At 34.0% G+C, this 18,068-nt stretch overlaps 1 protein-coding gene across 1 annotated transcript in view; it reads right to left on the reverse strand.

The window, feature by feature from the left end:
- Positions 1-240: 240 nt before the first annotated feature.
- DGKB (diacylglycerol kinase beta) overlaps positions 241-18,068 on the reverse strand; it is a gene marked incomplete at its 5' end in the record, with an annotated part of 289,302 nt that continues 271,474 nt past the window's right edge. The window contains 3 exons of the mRNA XM_026070300.1: positions 241-2,663; positions 12,917-12,977; positions 15,077-15,197. Coding sequence (XP_025926085.1) covers positions 2,556-2,663; positions 12,917-12,977; positions 15,077-15,197 — 290 coding nt within the window. The remainder of the gene's footprint in view (positions 2,664-12,916; positions 12,978-15,076; positions 15,198-18,068) is intronic.

Genomic DNA, 18,068 nt, shown 5'->3' on the forward strand with positions numbered 1-18,068 from the left:
TATATAGTAAAATAGCTACTCCATTATATTTTCCTTCAGTGAGACTTTGATGTATACTGACTTCTTTAACAGAGCTGATTTACCTTAAATACGTGTAGTTGGAACAGTATATAATTGTGATTACATGAACCCATCTGTTCCTCTTYACTTGAAAAAGTTTGTTGTCAACAATTTGCTGCTCACAGACCGGTACTTTTAAAATTTCATACATTATTAAAGAATAGCTTATGTATGATTTTATTTGTTTTCAGAGATACAATGTTCAATGTACAATGAGATAATCATTGAGAGCACATTATATATTATCATTAAACACATTTTTGCCACAAAAATTTGAGAGCATTGGTAGAAAATCCTATGTCAAGTTATGTGAAAATATTTATCGCCTTTAACCATAATTTCATAAAATCAATGTACACTTTATGTAACATTATGTCAGCAAGTTCCTTCTTTATGCAAATATCTTTTGCTCTATACTTATGTATATTTGCAGTTAAGAACTCCATCAAATGCTTTTCTCTGAGTATATGTGTGTGTTATATAGGAAAAGTCATAGTTTCACTCCTATGGTAACTGTAATTGTCAACACCACTGGACCCAGGAACGGGGAATTACAATATCTTAATTTTAGCAAATAATTGCCATTGTATTTTTCTACCTAATACTGAATGTAATATTAATTTATATTCACCTCCTAATGTTTACAGAACACTGACTGTATATTTCAAAGACATAATCCTTACCGACTGTATACTGACTTTTATTTCGGTGTCTCTTATATAAATTAGGACTTTGTTGAATACTGAATACTGAGGAAMAAATGATAGCAAGTTTATTTAAATACATGCACAGTACCGTGCACTACAGAATGATGAAATACTATTTTTTATAGATGAATGAATCAATAGAAAAATAGATTTAATAAATCATTAACACTTTAAAGTCTAGRTAAAAGTGGGAGGAAACTGATAAATCATGCATTTCAAGCAAAGTTTTATCTTTTCCTTTTTCTGTTTTTCGATGAAATTTCTGAGAACTTAAGACATGCAGAGATGACGAGTAGGTCATTCTGAACAAAGAGCAATGCTAAGACTGCACAAAAAGTTTTGATTGAGACTGTATGTTTATATGCAACATTGAAAAAWTTTGCCATTCTTGGACTTCCTTCCAACATTAGACAGTGCTGTGCAAACCTCAGACAAATCCCTGTAGTATGATTTCTAAGTTGTTAGGAAGTCTCTCAGAGGGCTAAGAAAGTAAAGCCTGAACAACTGCCTCCCCAAATCTTTATGACAAGAAATGTTTTGATCCCAGACAGCAGACTACAAAAGGGGAGTAGGTAACAGTTTATCCTTTCCTTGAGAGACTAATTTAGAGGATGAGTAAATTATAGATAGTATAAATTTATGAATAATAATGACAACAAAATTATAATTTTAATTTTGCAGTACGTGTCTATGCCTATCAACTTATGAAACAAATAACAAGTGAGTATTATTTGCAATTAATTTGGTGTTTTTCCTACCCCAGCATTTGTCTGGACTTCGCCAAGGTAATCAAAAGAACTGTAAATTTTCAGAAGTGAGTCTACTCCAGTGAGCTTGATTAATTATGCATTAACCCATTTCTCTGAAGCATCCTTCACTAAATCTTTGGTGGGAAATGCACTTTATTAGGCATGAGCTTTGGTTATTTGTGTGCATACACACTGTACTATCGGTCAATATGCAGAATGATTTAAAGTTTTCCATGTTACAGAGATTTATTGCTCGTTATAATAATTTTAGTGTTTCAGCAAACAATACTGATGATGAGTTTTGCAAGTATTATTACCTTCACTCTTTGCACGATCTCCTTAGCCCTATAGCTTTTGCTCAGAGTTGCTTTGACTTCCAATCTTGAAAAAACTTGCACAAAAGTAATCACAGTCACTTGAATACTGCACACATGGGAGTTCATTTAGGTGTTTTCTGCAGGTACAGTTACTCATATACATAAGAGTTATCAGAATAAGATATAAGATTTTAATACTTAGCTGAAGAAAAATATTCTCAGGGTAGAAAAAAATGCTAAACTAAAAGCACAGATTAATGAGACCTGTAATAAACTTTACTCTGAAATAGGTCCAATCAGTTACTGATCTGAAGACGTTTGAATCAAGAGATATTATTGAAACTATGGCATATGATCATTGTAGTAGAAAAAAATTATATATGGAATTATATAGAGAAAATCAAATTACCCATGGCATTCTCTTCCCATATTCCATGGCAGAATTATCCCATAAATCAGTAAATGGTAACGCATGCAACAAAAAATATGCCGTATCACTTTATGTAAACATCTGCTTTCTTCATGCAAAATGCCTACAAAACTGTGACAATAATTTTTTTCTAATAGCATAGTTTTGCATTAGCTCAGTCACAGAAACTGTTAAACCAAAATCCATGATTTTGCAAGTGGAAGATATTCTAAAATTCTTGAAAGATTTCCAGAATAAATATTCCAAAGCCCAACACAGCTAATTGGTTTTCTAAAAACTAAACCACATAGGCTTATTCCTTGCTGTGGTTCCTTGTTCTTTTGATGATAGAAGAGAAAAGACCAGTTTTTGGAGGTGGTCCCATCAACATGGGTGCTTGGTTCTTGTGGGTTATTTTTATCTGGGGGAAGAAAGAAGAAAAATAGAGTTATCCCTAGAACTAGTTCAGCTCCTAACCTCAAATATCCAAAATACCTGAACCATCTTTAAATGTGACTCCTCAACCATCTTCATTTAATCAAAGATGAAAGGACCTATATTTTTTATGAATGATACAACATATGCAGTATGCCAATCTATGTACAATCATTGTTACCACAAATACTTTAAATTATACCGGCAATCAATATTATTAATCGTATGAATGAAATACATGCCAATATGTGATCTTGCYTTTTGGGTGCGAGATTTATTGGTAGCTGTTGAATATTTTACATATTTACAAGGTGAATAATAATTTAAAAGCTGGAAAGGACATACATGCTGACAGACCAAGCTGTTGCCTATTATTAAGATATAAGCTGTTTCTCTGTATGCTTTATTTATAAATCTAATCAAGCTGTACTTCTCTTTTAATACAAGACACTGCTTAATTTCAAAATAACCATTATGAATGAAAGTCAAAAATTAACACACAAAAAAGGTCAAGAATGATGAACTAGCATTTTAATTTGTTAATTAATTGGTAATAGAATAGACTCAAATATTGAAAAGCCTATTTAAAATACTTTACAAGACTTCTCTAAAGTCACCCGTTTTGATTTCTTTGATATAAAACTACGAATCACCTTAAATGAGACAACCTTAAAGTAGATTATGTCTGCAATTTTCTCTAATTCAAGTCTAAATTAGAGAAGACATTTTATGAATGTATGCTATGCTCAAAGCTAATTGAAAGCAATTATCAAAGTGGCATTTTGTCTGTGACTTTAAGATACATTGTAAGATAATAAATGATTCTCATTATGTAATAAAAAGGTCACATCTTGCCTTTGGGCTAGTGACACTAAGAGTTTTTCAAAAGCAATCCGAGACATTTTCTTTAGTGAACTACGACTAATACGAGAACCATCACTTATTAAATATCAGTTGTCATCTGCAGAGTACCCACATCAGAGATGGGTATTTCTTTCAAAAAGAAACACCACCTCATTAAAAACTGGAAAAATATATCTCTTAAAGTGCATACCTGACATTTTCAAGTTAAAATGAATATCCTTCACTTGTCATTCACTAATAGTAATGAAACAAAAAATGTATGTCACATGGAGAGGCTCATTAAAATATAGATCAGGACATTTCTTGGGGTGGAAATTTACTTTACAGTCTAAAGAGACAGAAACATAAAAATCTCAACAGAACAAGTGGGTTTATTTAACTGTATTATAGCCTTTACTTTATTCTCCAAATGTTCATTTCCATGCCACCTTAGTTCATTAGTCTCATATTTCATATGTGACCTCTTTTTGTCAACATTGCTCATTAGTATCAAATTTAGTATATCATTTTTTGGCAACCTAGATTACATTCACACAGAAAATAAGTCCTGCTTCCAAAGATTGGCATAAACATATCTTTTCACAAGAAATTCTGCTTCAGGCACCACTTTGGAAGCCAAATCTGTAATTGGGATCAACTGGCATTATTCCATTGATGTCACTTTATACCAGCTGATGATCTGGTCCTGGAAATCCTCAAGGATTTCTGCAACTTTCACATCCTTCATAAGACATACTCTGGGACTTGGAGAATAGTGATGACATCAACCAGAGCCTAAGGATCAATACATAAAGTAATGTGCAGCTGCTGTGAGTAAATTCTTTGAGAGACATGAGGGCTCAGCATATTGCAAGATTTGGCCATGATGAGGCAGTAGGAATGTCCTCAGAATTTCCTTTCAGAGGCAAATCATTGTAATTCTTCAAATGAATAAAAGAGCAAAGCACAAAAGATGGCTTTAGCATGAAGAGGTGAAGTAATCCTGAGACCTCATACAGATTGCATGTTGGATTGGGGCTCTTCAGTGCTGCTGAGGATGAATGCAATTACATATTGAGAAAATATTTATCATTTGTAATGTTCTTTTTTGGCTTGAGCCATCTGTTTCAGAGACCATGACCTCTTCAGTATGTTGTATCCTATCAGCTGAGATCAGCTAAGATGCCTGAACATGATTAACCACTCATGCACATGAGAATGGAGTCCTATATACATTTCTCTGCGGCATATTTTCAACTGTTGCAAATTGGCACAATTCCACTAGCTTCAAGTATACATTATGTTCTGAAAATACAAAAATAAAATGTAAACTTAAAGTACATATTTTATGTATCCTTGGTAGCATAAGTTAGCATTGCATTAGCTAACAATGATAACCATTGATTCCTTTAATTTCCTGCTGGAAAATACAGATAAAAAATCTGATATTTGGGTGATAAAATGAGATCAGTATGCTTGTAATACACTCTGTCTTTACTGGACCATAGCACTACCTTGCCTGAAATATGCGAATTTTGTCTTGTCAAGACTCTCAGGCACTGTGTTTCTGCCCTGGACTCTCGCTTCTGCTTTTCTCCCCATACTAGCTGCAATGCCAGAGTTGGTGCTGTGAGTTTGGGGGATAACCGAAAAGTGAAAGTACACGCTTTCAGACAGGAAGCAGCACTAAGGCTCTCCGAAAGAGAAATAGTGTTGTAGATCAAAAGAAGGGAAGTAGCACTGAAGACTTAAGAGCGCTGGGCGGGAGACTGAAAGGGACAAAAAAACCCTTTAGTTGTGAGTAATCAAAATTTAGTTAAGTTAAAAAGAAAAAATGGTATCTTATTGCGGCTACTTATAGCTCTGTGTAGATTCCGCATTTGTGTACATGAAGTATCTAAAGACTAATTTTTACCATTCACTTTTTCTCCCTCATTCAGCAAGCAACCTCACGTCTTCTGTATTAGAAACATAATTTTAGAAGCTTTAAATGAGACTCACTAGTCTTTTTCTTTCTCCTTTTTCCCTGGGTGAATCTGTGTTTAAAACTGACTCAAAACAAAAGATATATAGAGAAACAAATTGTTCAGAAAAAAAAAACCCAAAAGCTCAACCCTAAGCTAGCATATTTTTAGCAACTGACAATACCCTGACAGAATCATACAAAATACTATGGAGTTCTGTGAAAATAATTTTTGAGAACATTTACTCAGTTTTGTAGAAAATACAGGATGACTTACAGAAAATAAGGAGAGTGTTCTTAAACATAAATTAAGGGGAGAGACTGAAGTGTGGCTGGAGGAAAAAGCAATCAAATACTTTTATATGGCACAAATTTATATTTAAAAACATGAAAAATATAGAAATAACAAATTTACATTTAGGAGGAAAGTAAATAGACAAATGAATTGCTAAGATGTCATGGATTTTTGTTGAAAGCCCGATGTACAACATTATAGGTTAAACTCAAGCTCTTGAAGCCAATGGCAAAACCYCCATTCACTAACTGAAGCCAAGATTTTATTCTATGAGTTCATGATCACAGAAATTTAAAGGACTAGTATATCTAGTAAATAGATTTAGCAGAAAAGTACTGCATTTGCAAATTTAAAATCACCTTTGCAGTATTAGAAAGTGTGTCTAATGATATATTTGTGGGAAGGAAAACTAGATSCAATCAAAAAAGAACATAATTCTTAAAAGTAGAGGTGGTAATTGCTCCCTATTCGAAGACAGGAAATTTTCTAATAAAGGAGAACCCTGGGTTTGTGATATTAAAGATGTTTATAAAAGCATAAATGGATATTTATTTGTTTCAGGAGCAGGTCAGAGTTTCAAACTATTCCTTGAAGTCACATTAATACAATGCATTCAGTAAATAAAATGCATTGCACATTAATAATTTGAGAGTAATAACTACATCTTTTAGATCAATCAGTTTTCCTTTTATGTTCATTTTTCTGCAATATGTGCTGGTTACATATGTGTTCCTCACTTCACAGAATGCCTAAATGCTTCATATTAATACAAAATACAGTGTTATAAATATAGGTACTAACTGGAATGCTAAGTGACAACAGAAAACTGAAAACAGAGATAATCAGTTCTGCTTATACTATTTCAATCGATATTAGAGAAATGGTATTATTTCTGTATTTTAAGGAGAGAAGGATAAACTGAAAGATAAAAATATATTAATTTGGATCTGGTAGTTCATGGCCACTTTGTTCCATGTTACCAGCAGGGTTTGGCTGTTGGTAGGTTTGATGGTAGGAGGGTTTCCYACAGCTTAGGTGCCCATAGCTTACTCCTTTCCTTTATGGGAAATGGATGGATGTGACACCTCTGTATCATAGGAGAGCCAAATACTTTTATCTTCCTATAAGCGATCAAGTGCTGTACTGGGTATCATGATGGGAATAAGAACTATAGAATGTAGGCAGTGCTAAAAAAAAAAAAAAAAATTAACCTGTGACTTGTATTATGTAGCATTTGGTCAAATCTCTCAGATCTAGACTGGTGGTTTTAAATATAGAGTTATGCAACACATCTTTTAAATAAATTTCTTAACAATATTATTGTGCAAAGTGCAATCAAATCTAATCAGTTTGGCATTAATTAAGCTCTAATAATATACTCTAGTCTCTCTCCTAAGTAGTGTGATCCGTTTCCCCTTCACACAGGTAGATTGAAAACATTATGGTGTCATCATTATTTTTAAACATACTGAGAAAATGACAGAGCTGCAAAATTAAAATAAATGATTAATGGAATTTTTTTCATGTTTTGTACTAATAGGTATCACTGAGGTTTTAAATTAATAGAGCTGTCAAGCTCAGGGTTGTTACAGATCCAGTGCAGAACAAAAATGGAAATTATGTATTCCACAGACACCTAAAGATGACACTTTGGAATATTTTAAATTTTAATTAGTAGGTGCAATTGTTTTTTCCCCCTTCCCCCCTTAAACCACTGCAAATTAATTGGCAATTAGTCACAACTAATTCTTTTCTTAACAATCTGAACTGGAAAGAAAGGTACATTACACGTTAACATATTTGTCTGGGGTGCAGAAAGCACACATGCAGTAAATTGCTTTGTCAATTACAAAAACTACTGTTGTGAAATTAAGAAAAAATATTCATAGGTAAACAAAACTAATTAATGCGCAGTGTACCTGTGAGCACAAAAAATAATGCCCAGCTACACAATAAATTGTTAGAACCTCATAAAAGCACTCTGGCGTAGAAACAGAAATGTATGCACATTGTTACTCAAAAGAGGGGGGAAAGATACAGCATTTTATTATAACACCAAAAMCTTTTTCTACATATCCACTTATACCCTAACTATGTAATAACTGCCTAATATTCTACTAACATCAGCTGCTGTAGCTAGGACCCAGTTCCTCTTTGCCCTAAACAAACAGATACAAAAGTCTAATTTCCCACTTTTTAAAAAAACTGACAAAAAAAATCTCATTACATTCACTGACATGGAAAGAGGATACTGTACAGACTGACAGGCTAGAAAACAGCTGCAGATTCCTCCTGCCATCTATGGGGTGTGGGAGCCAATGGAGCTACATGAAAGCAAATCTGTGATTCTTCCTTTTAGCTTTCTTACACAGCCCTGCCATATCGTGAATATGATTACAAGCTCTTTTTGATTTTAGTTCTTGTTTCTCTCTGGACTTAACTAGAAAGGTAGGATTTCAGTAGGCCCTCTGTGCTCAGGTTCATCACATCTTTAGGAACTAAAGGAAAGGCTAGAAAGAAACCATCCGTTCATTCCAAACTTATTTTCAAGTACATACAAATTATAATATTCTGAAATTTTATTTCTGAGTTTCATCATTAAATGGCTTACTAAAAATATACCTTTCAGGAAATGATTCTAAAAATACTATTATACACAAGATATGTTATATGTTTTGTTTTGGAGGTCTATGAAATTGCATTTCTGGCAGTCCATTATAATGGCTCTCCCTACGSTTATCAGTTTTATTCCTTCATTCAGGCAATATTCTTGCATATTCTATAAACATTTCTCCCTTCCACTTTTAATCTAATGATGTTAGCAGCTTAAGGCTCTTTCAAACATGATGCCAAACAAGTCAGAAACAGATGAAAGAACTGAAATCACAGTTATTTCTAGTTAAGACAGCATATTCTTATAGATTTTTCAAAACAATGCTAATAATTTATGTACTTAAATTGAAAGATTATTTTTCTAAAAAAAATCCTGATGGCTGAAGCTAGAAGTTTATCAAATTAACTTGAGAGTCTTTGAAATTTCATTGCTATTAATGACCTGTTTGGAGATCAGGTGAAACCATAGATATCTTTCATGTTGCTATATTTGTCTGGCAGAGCTCTGATAGAATTTCCTCCTCAGCTAATCAGACAAGATGTTTAACATAACATTAACATTATCATCTTTCCTTCTCCCAAAGACTCTTCTATAAAAAACAGTGAAAACAATACAATTTGACATTCAGATTCTGCATCTTATTATACCAGAGCAGAGTGACTTTGTCAGACACTGCAGTCTGCGTATGTTCAACATACTGAAAATTCTGGATGGTAAGATATCTAGAGCAGGGCCATTCACATTTTTAAGTATGCATAGAACAAGCAAGAATGTACTTCTGCTCTCTTTTAGAGATGCTAGTGGAATGTGCAATAGAAGATGGTAAAAGGTGGTAAATGAAGCACACTAATTTTTTTAGTACTAAAGCAAATCACAGGAAAGAAAAATCACAAATCATGTAGCTTCTGGGAGATCACTGCATTATCTATTGCATTCCACAATATTTTTCAGTCTACTGTGTCATTTTTGGGGTACATGGTCTCTATATGTTTGAGAAGGAACAGCTATCAGCAGCTCGTGCTCTTTGTATAACRTCAGAACAGAGAAGTAGCAGAGCTGAGCTTATTGCTTCCATTCTCACATCAACAGGAAAAAAATAGGAAACAAACTTCAGGGAAAAAAACAAAACAAAACAGGAAATAAACTTCAAAGCCTCCATGTGCTGATGTCATCCCATATATAACAGGGATTTGATACAGAACTTGTTTTCCTTAGTCTGCTTAATAGAATCAAGCAGGAGAATTTTGATCAGGTCAAACCAGATTTCTTGAAAAATCACTTGCAAAATCTGAATGCGAAACAGAAAAGGACTTCCGAGCGTAACCACTTGCACCTTGGGACAGAGTTGAATCAATACTCGCTGATAGATTGAATTTCTTTCTCACTTTAATCTCTGTAATTTTTATATCCCCAAGAACTACCGAACTCAGGTGACACTGAAGTTATAAGCAGCTTGTCTAATTTCCAAAGAAGTTTTACTAAGCCAGTAGGGACTGAGAGACTGTAGACCTGACTCCAAAATGGTCCCACAGGTGCTAAGTACTCAGCATCATCACACTTAATTTGAGGATAAATGCTACACTAGTAGCACAATCCACAGCTCCTGCGTAAGATCTTTAGGTTCCTCACACATTACAGAATCATTCACAAGAGCCAATACCCCAATAGGCCTAATGACTGGGGAGATTCTTCGTCTTGTCCCTCGGCGGGGTTTAGATATGTGATTGGCACACATCATCACCTGCACACAACTTGCAGTCTACAGATCCATCCCAAAGGGGCTACTCAGCTCATTGGGTTCCTGAGATAACCATGCCAAAATGAAACTTGGTTTATTTCAACTACTATACTATTAGTGTAGGCTAACATTAGCCTATACTAATAAGCACCCTCCCTCAGCATCCTACATATAAAAATGCGAGTCCAGAGCTAGTATGGGTATCTCCTCACCACGTCACGGTGCCTGATGTGTTAGTGTCGGCAGCTGTATACATGGGCCTCAGTTCCTTGTAAGAGCTAGGGAAAGAGATTTCCTAAGAGATAGGGGGAAAAAAGGAAAAACAAACTCTCATGTGTTTCTTAAGAAACAGAAGTCAGTATTTCTTTATCTGGTCATCCAGATTTTCCCTGTTTAAAAACTAGCAATTACTCATTCACTTGCAGGTAATTCTGGGAGAAAACTGATTTTGTCTGCAGAGAAGGCAAAAGCTCATGACTCTCATATTGTTCACTTCATATTTTTTCTGAAATTTGAGCTCTTGCAGGATGCAACTGGTTACATAGTTGGCTACACTTAAAAATGTGTTTTGATTTTATGTTTTCTTCAGACTCTGGTTTTGCATACACATCACTGAGAGACCATCCCTATCTCCATTTGATCACCTATRTGATCAAATACACGATGGCTTTCAAACAAAGCCCCCTCTGAAGCACACACTTGGAAGTCAAATCTTAAACTTCAGCTGAGAGAAATCTAACATCCACCTTTGGCATTATCTCAGGAGGAATTCCTAGTTACTTTGCAGAGAACCTTAAGGAAAAATTCTAACTTGGTTAGAATTACAGTGAGGAGGAGACAGGTTGGAACATACATGTTTTTTCCTTCATAAGATGTAGAGAACAGGCCAGGGCAGATGTATAATAATGTAAGGAGCAATTGCAATACATACTTTAAGCTCCTCAGCAGCAGAAAAAATCCTGCAAAATAACTAAGATAAAATAAAATGAATATTCTATATCTAAATTCATGGTGGAGCAGTACTGTAGACAAATAGTTCATGTATTTTCTTCTCAGATGAAATAAATACATTCAGTAGTGTAGCTTTTTTATATAACACRAAGTATGCTCTTCTAACAATGATAGAGCAAAAGGGAAGGGTTCCACAGAAAAGTATATGCCATTTCTATCCCCTTTAAAAGGGTACTTTAACTGGACAGCAGTAATTATCAGTAATTATTTGCTGTTTCCTTAAGGCAGCAATTGAAGTATAAGAACTGTGTCTTTTCCCAGGGTTGCCCTCAATCATGCAGGCAGCTTATGCTAGCATTATCAATCAGATAGCAGGGATTTTGCATGGAGCAAGCAATCAAACAAAAAAAAGCCCATTTTGTTGCCAGCATCCTTCCATAAGTTCTCTACTGTAATCTGGCAACTGAAAAATTTCATGTCTTTTTCTTGAACAAATAACTGCTAGGTACAGTACTGTTGCTCTGCACTGAGCCATCCCTGTAGTAGAGGTAAAAATAATGGTATCTCTTAACTCAGAAAGATTTTCCGGACTAAGTCTTGTAAAATTCCCACTGTTTTGTCTTCACATAGGGTGCATTCACATGGTTCTCATTGCAGGATCAGAGGTGCTTACCACAGAGAATTAGAATTCAGCCTTTCCCGACTCTACAGCTCCCTTTTATTTTCTTTATGTAGCCTTGAATTTTACTAAGGAGGTGAAGTTCATGGAAGTGATCCAGTACCCTGGTCTGGAGAATTACCCCTTCTGTGGTGGGATGCCTTCTTGCTTGTCACATTGCTGGTTTGTCTTACTTACAGACTGTAAGGCTACAATAATTCATCTACTTAAAATCACAGGTTTTCTTTAGGGAAACAAAATTACTAAAATAGCACATTAAAACATGTTACTATGACTCTACTCAACGATAATGAGCTTAAACTTCTTCAACATTGTCTTAAACTGCTCAGTTAGCCTCTATAACCTACTGGAGAGGGATAATAATGGAGTGTTTTTAGAGCTACACCTTGTTTTTTTGTCTATTAAGAGTTATTCAAAGAACCTGCCCTGAGCAGCCTCCTCCCCATTCTATACTATTTGGAGGAATGGATTTCTTCTTCCTGTTCACTGGCCCCCATTTCATACCTGTGGGCACTGAAACACCGTAACATAAGAGATTAATTTCCTTCCCTTCTCCTTTCAACCGTAAGGGTTTTTAATTATTATTTATCTTGTATGATTCAATCAGCACATTCAAAACTTCAGYTTTAAACAAAATGTTCTTGCTATGAGCTCTCTAAGGTAAATGGAAAGTCTTCCTAAGTTTTATAAGAGTTATTAGTCACATACATTTTAGCACCATAACTAATATCAGGTCTTCCTCAGCAATCAATAGAGTAAAAATGTGATAGTTCATCATAAAAAAAAGATGACACTAGGTAACAGGATACTGGGACTGTATCCTCTATGCATTCTCCAAAGTTTAAAATAAATATCATAATAATGCCTGTCTTTTTACTCCATCCCAACCTGTGGAAAAAACAGCATGATTAATTAAAAATGCAGTGGGTGCGAACTACATAATAATGCTGTGTGAGAAAGCTACTTAAGTAAATTAAGTCAATATTGATGGCAATGGTTGTCTTTTTCATCACAAATATTTTGCTTCTGTCACTTAAGAAGTGAAATTAAATAAATTAGTAAATACTTCTGACTATTGTCATTTCAGTGCCATAAAGAAAGTTTCTGAATATTCCTTTTTGTTCAGCACTCTTCTCAGAGATAAGAGTATACTTACTGTGCAAGGGGTCTGCATCCAAGGTTCCCCATCTATCTGCATAGGCAGAGACTTGCTGGTCCTGAAGTAATATATTTCATTGTATAAGTAAAAGTAACTAGACAAAACTGATAAATTTATGTATTAAAGAGACATATATAAGATGGCATAGATTCATATAATCCTGATTTATCCTAAACTTCTATATAATCTCTGGTATAATGAAACATGCTTATAAAATTAACCCTCCTAGTAGACAGCATAAACAAGCCTTAGCTTCATTTTCAACATAAATATAAAAATATAGCAAACATTCACACATCTTGCTACTAATATGCTACTCTCTCATGGGAGAATAGTCTGTAATTTGTGAAATAAAGAGTGAATTATGCAAAAAAAAACCCTTCAGGCCTAAACTTTATTAACTGAAAAGACAAAGAAACCTTTGCTATTTTTGGTAACTTTGACTGACTGCTATAAAGGAAATAAGAAATATACCTTAGCTCTACCATCAATGTTTGCTAGAACCATAAAAGATGTTTTCATGCTTTTGTCTAACTCTGGGTTAGACAGAGCACTCACATAACATGTGACAATTGTACTATATTCAGAGGCTTTAACTCACCGTGTTATAAATTCAAATTGTTAGTAAAGGGGCACTGATTTTAGCATAGAGCTGCAGCCAGTGTTCCACGTATACTTTTGGATACCACATTAAGCAAAGTATAGACAATTAGAAAGAAAAACAAAAGGATGATCTTTTGGGGTCTCTTACAACCCTATATTTCTGTGTTATAATGGTTTCCATACAGGCCTATTGGAAATAACATAGACTAAATAATAGCGAAAAAAGAATCAATTGAGCACTCATAATGGTCAGTAGAAATTCTGGCTTGGACCCTAACAGTTTGTGAGCTTAATCACTGTCATCTATGAGCATATGTGGATGAAGCGAAGAATGTGCAATGAGCCTTCACTTCATAGCTTGAGAAAGGTGCTTCTGTGGTCCTGCAATCTCTTGGTATCCAAAGAAGGTTGGAAGGAAGCATTCTCATTTCTCTTCTTCATCAACATGACAGAATACTTTGAAGTCAACACCACGCAATTCTTCAGGAGATTCTCAAAAATATACCAGGTCCTTTAGAAAATCCTACTTATTTTATTAAAGTTTTCATTAATATGCTTCAATAATTACCTTACTTTATGCCTCATTTTAGGCTTCTTAGACTTTAATTTATAACTTATGATTCTATTAAAATTTTGAAAACAGATACTGAAATAAAATTTGAAAACATATATTTATAGCTCTTAACAATAAGATTTCCATTCACAACATTTAATTTTACAAAAGAAAAGCACAGGATCACAGAAGGAAGGGCTAAAATGTTGTAAATTCCTTCCCCACTCCTACCAGTCCTGAAAAATTCTTCATCTCTCTCTTTTCCTGTACTTATCTAATCCAAAAGTTAGAATGGTTATTTTCTCCTTAACAGCTAACCTAAATTTCCTTTACTGTAAATGTTATGGTCACTTTTAGCTTAGTAAATGATAAAATACAACTAAATTAGCTTGCTCCACTGTTCATAGCTTACACATACCAATGCATTTATTATTAGTGACTTGTCAGTGTTCAGTAAATAACAAATAAATTAAAAACAGAGCACTTTGACTTCTAAGGATCAAAAACATGCTTTACAAATACTAATTACATGCTACTATTCCCTGGCGAGGAATGCATTAGAAATGGGTTAAAATGTGTTAAAGTGATGTTAAATGACTTTTTGCTCAAAATTGCCCAGAGTCTATGTCAATAATAAAACCCAAGATGTTCAGGCCCTACTCTTTTTGCTCCAACTGCTTGATAATATTTCCTCATAAGATGAAATGAGAGTTGAATACAACATGTGAAGCCTAAATGTAAACACCCTCTTTCTAGCTTTTTGACGCATTTAAAGAAAGGAAAACTTATGGGCATAGAATATGAATGGAATAAATATTTCCTTGACAAATTTCCCTTGAACATGTTGTAAATTACTACTATTTAATATATTACAATAATACTTTCATAAGCAATAAATACAGTAATCATGACTATTAAGTTACCAAAGAAAGTGAACCGGTAATGTATAAAACATTACTGTTGTACTGCAACAGTACAGTGCATATCAGAGATGCCAGTACCTGATGACAACAGATGAGCACTGGGCAAGACGTCTTCCGGCACTTTTCAAGCCTGTATATATCTGACCCATCTCCATAGCTCCTTCCAGACCAACGACTTCCATAAGTTGGTCACTTAGATCTGAAAGTGTTGAAAATTTTTCTATTAGAAAAAATATTTTGTCTAGAAATGATTTTGACAGCAGTCATCCTAACTAGTTAGAATTTTTTTCAGAAGACCAGCTGATAAAAGATACAGGATGAGGTGAACAGAACTGGCAAAAGTGATTAAGGTGATGATTCCTAAGCAGTGATTGCAGCTTTAAGGCTGGGCACATGTGGGCCTGTCATCACAGCATTCTAAAATATCCTGACCAAAGTGATTTTACAATACAATAATACTCTTCATTATTTATTTTAATACATACATACATACAGAACTAAGAATTTTGTTATGGGAGAAAACAGGAAAGACTCATCTTTTGTTTACCTGAAGCACAYTGAGTGAAAAGTTTGCATTTTAGAAATTTATGGTCTCTATCATTTCACGAGATATTTAAAATCTGGTAAAGTCCATGTCCCAGGCACTGCTGGAATCTCTTCTATACAATCCTTTTAAAAACAGTGTGCACAATTCTAATTCACCTTTGTGTTTGCATGCATTACAATAGTCTTTAATTATGTGACTACTTATTATTTTTTGCACAGGACTTTTGCCTCAATAAGTGCACAGATTCAATGCAAAAAGTGCAGAATTAAACTTTTATAARCAACTATTCATCCAGCGTTTCTGAACTTTGGAGTGCTTGTTTGCACCCACTTACATATTTTTGTTTTACATTGCTTTTTGATTACATAGGATTTTGGCATTAAACTTCTAAAAATATCTTAAAAACATAATGTTTCTGGCAAAATAAATATTAAGTTGTTTGACTTCAAGGAGCAAGGACAAATTCTATCATCTAGAATTTCAGATACAAACAGAGATACAACCAGAACCCTGAACAGTAATATAGCAGTCTGTTTTGAGAAGCAACCAACAAAGGTAATGAAATCTTATTCAGAACCAACAAGGATGTTTTGTATAAAATGTTCTGCATGCTCCAGTTTAAGTGTCTGTTGYCAAGACCAGATAGACAAGACAAAGAAACAATTTTTTAGCTGTATATTATGTGTGTTTTATAGACTAGCTGTTAATATCCATGTTCCCAAAAGATATGCTATTTGGTGAAGCAGAGATGAGCTAAAATGTTAGTCTATCATCACATTGAAGAACGAAAGAAAAAGAGCACATTACTCTTTGTATATTTTAAACCCTTCAACCTTTAATGAAGGTAGAGTTTCATGCTAATTATCATATCTTTGAGACAAGTCCAAAGTTTCAAAGGGAGTCTTTTCTGTTCACTTCTTTGGGCTTTGAATGAAAGTAATTAAATTAAAAAAGTACTGTTATAGGAAAAAAAAAAGTATTAAAAGCAAATAGGATTTACAATCTGGATTATTCTGCTTCCAACCAGAAAGACTAATGCTATCCAATGCCTTCATTTTTATTCTTAGGTTTTCTTAGTGTTCCTTGCTATATTAATTTTCTTGTCAGGGTGAAATCGTCTTCATATAATGCAAATTAAGAAAAATAAACCCAATTCTTTCCTATTATGGAAAACAATAAGATGGACAATAAATTGAAATATATAATAGGATGGATTTTAACTATGCTTTTTTATAGTTTGCATGACTACAACACATGTAAACCTAATTTTATATGTTTGGCTTTCTGCTGAATTGTTTGTTTAAAGGATGGCATTCTTCTAAAATATTTTGCTTGAAGTTATTCATACCCTTTCAATCTTAACTCAGATTTAAACATCAGATTTTCCTGATATCCACAGAGATTTAATTTGGAAAGTCCTACTCATTTGCAAAAGCTTTTAAATTATAAAAGCACACAGAATTTTATAGATGTACTAAATCATTAAAATGTTTCTAGCCAAAGAAAACATCAAATTCCTATTCACTGGGTTATTAGAAAATTATTATTTTTAAAAGTRGGAGAATAATTAAGAACAGATTTTTATTACTGACAGCTCAGGCAACATATGCAAGATTCAGAATAGTGACATTTGCAATGATATAAATTTGATGCATCATTTTTCAATAGCTGTGAGATTAGTGCCAGTGACAGCAGTTAACTAAGGGCCAAATACTGCCCTTTGATCCACATCACATATCTCCAAAAATGTGGTATATTAAACACTGGAAGATGGAACTGAACAATACTTTCATATACCAAAAAAAGTGAAGCCTTTTCAAAAGCTTTGCATTTGCAATGGCACATTCCCAAAGTGGGGTTATTTTAGGCCAAATATGAATATTTTTAGCATCGAACTTAATTTAGACATAACCTTCCTTCAGAATCAGTTAGAACTAAAGCAAATGTAACATGCAATTGATTCTGAAGACTTAACTTAGGGTTAGTTTTTGCTACTGCCCTTGCTAATATATTTGACCTGCATGGGTCTACATAGCCAACGTACATTTCAACAATGCTTCAACTCTATTGACTTTGATAAAAACTTAGAGTGAGCAAAAGTGGAAAAGTGAGTGTATATTTTAGTGCAATTTTTCAAAGATGTTACATGGATATGGGTACTCTAGTTTAATATAAAGGGTCAAGACATCAATGAATTGACTGTTCATAAAAGGTCCTTACCAAAGACTCTGAAAGAAACTAAGCGCTCTTAAAAGAGGTCAGTTCCTCTTTTAAATTAAAAGATATGAAAGGAAAAGTCACTCTTCACTGTGGTGGAAGGTTATCACTAATTTCTCAGAAAGATCTGTGCTTGGCTCTGTACTGCTCAACATATTCCCCTAAATAACTTTGAAATAGGAGTAGATAGTGAGTTGCTGAGGATTCAGGAAAGAAAAGACAAAAGCCCATTAAAAAAAGTTGTAAAGGGATTTCACAATACTGAGTGATGGGGCAATAAAAAGGCAAGAATCCAAAAAATGTAAC

The sequence above is a fragment of the Apteryx rowi genome, unplaced genomic scaffold (assembly GCF_003343035.1).
Source record: "Apteryx rowi isolate R43461 unplaced genomic scaffold, aptRow1 scaffold_309, whole genome shotgun sequence".
NCBI classification, from domain to species: Eukaryota; Metazoa; Chordata; class Aves; order Apterygiformes; family Apterygidae; genus Apteryx; species Apteryx rowi.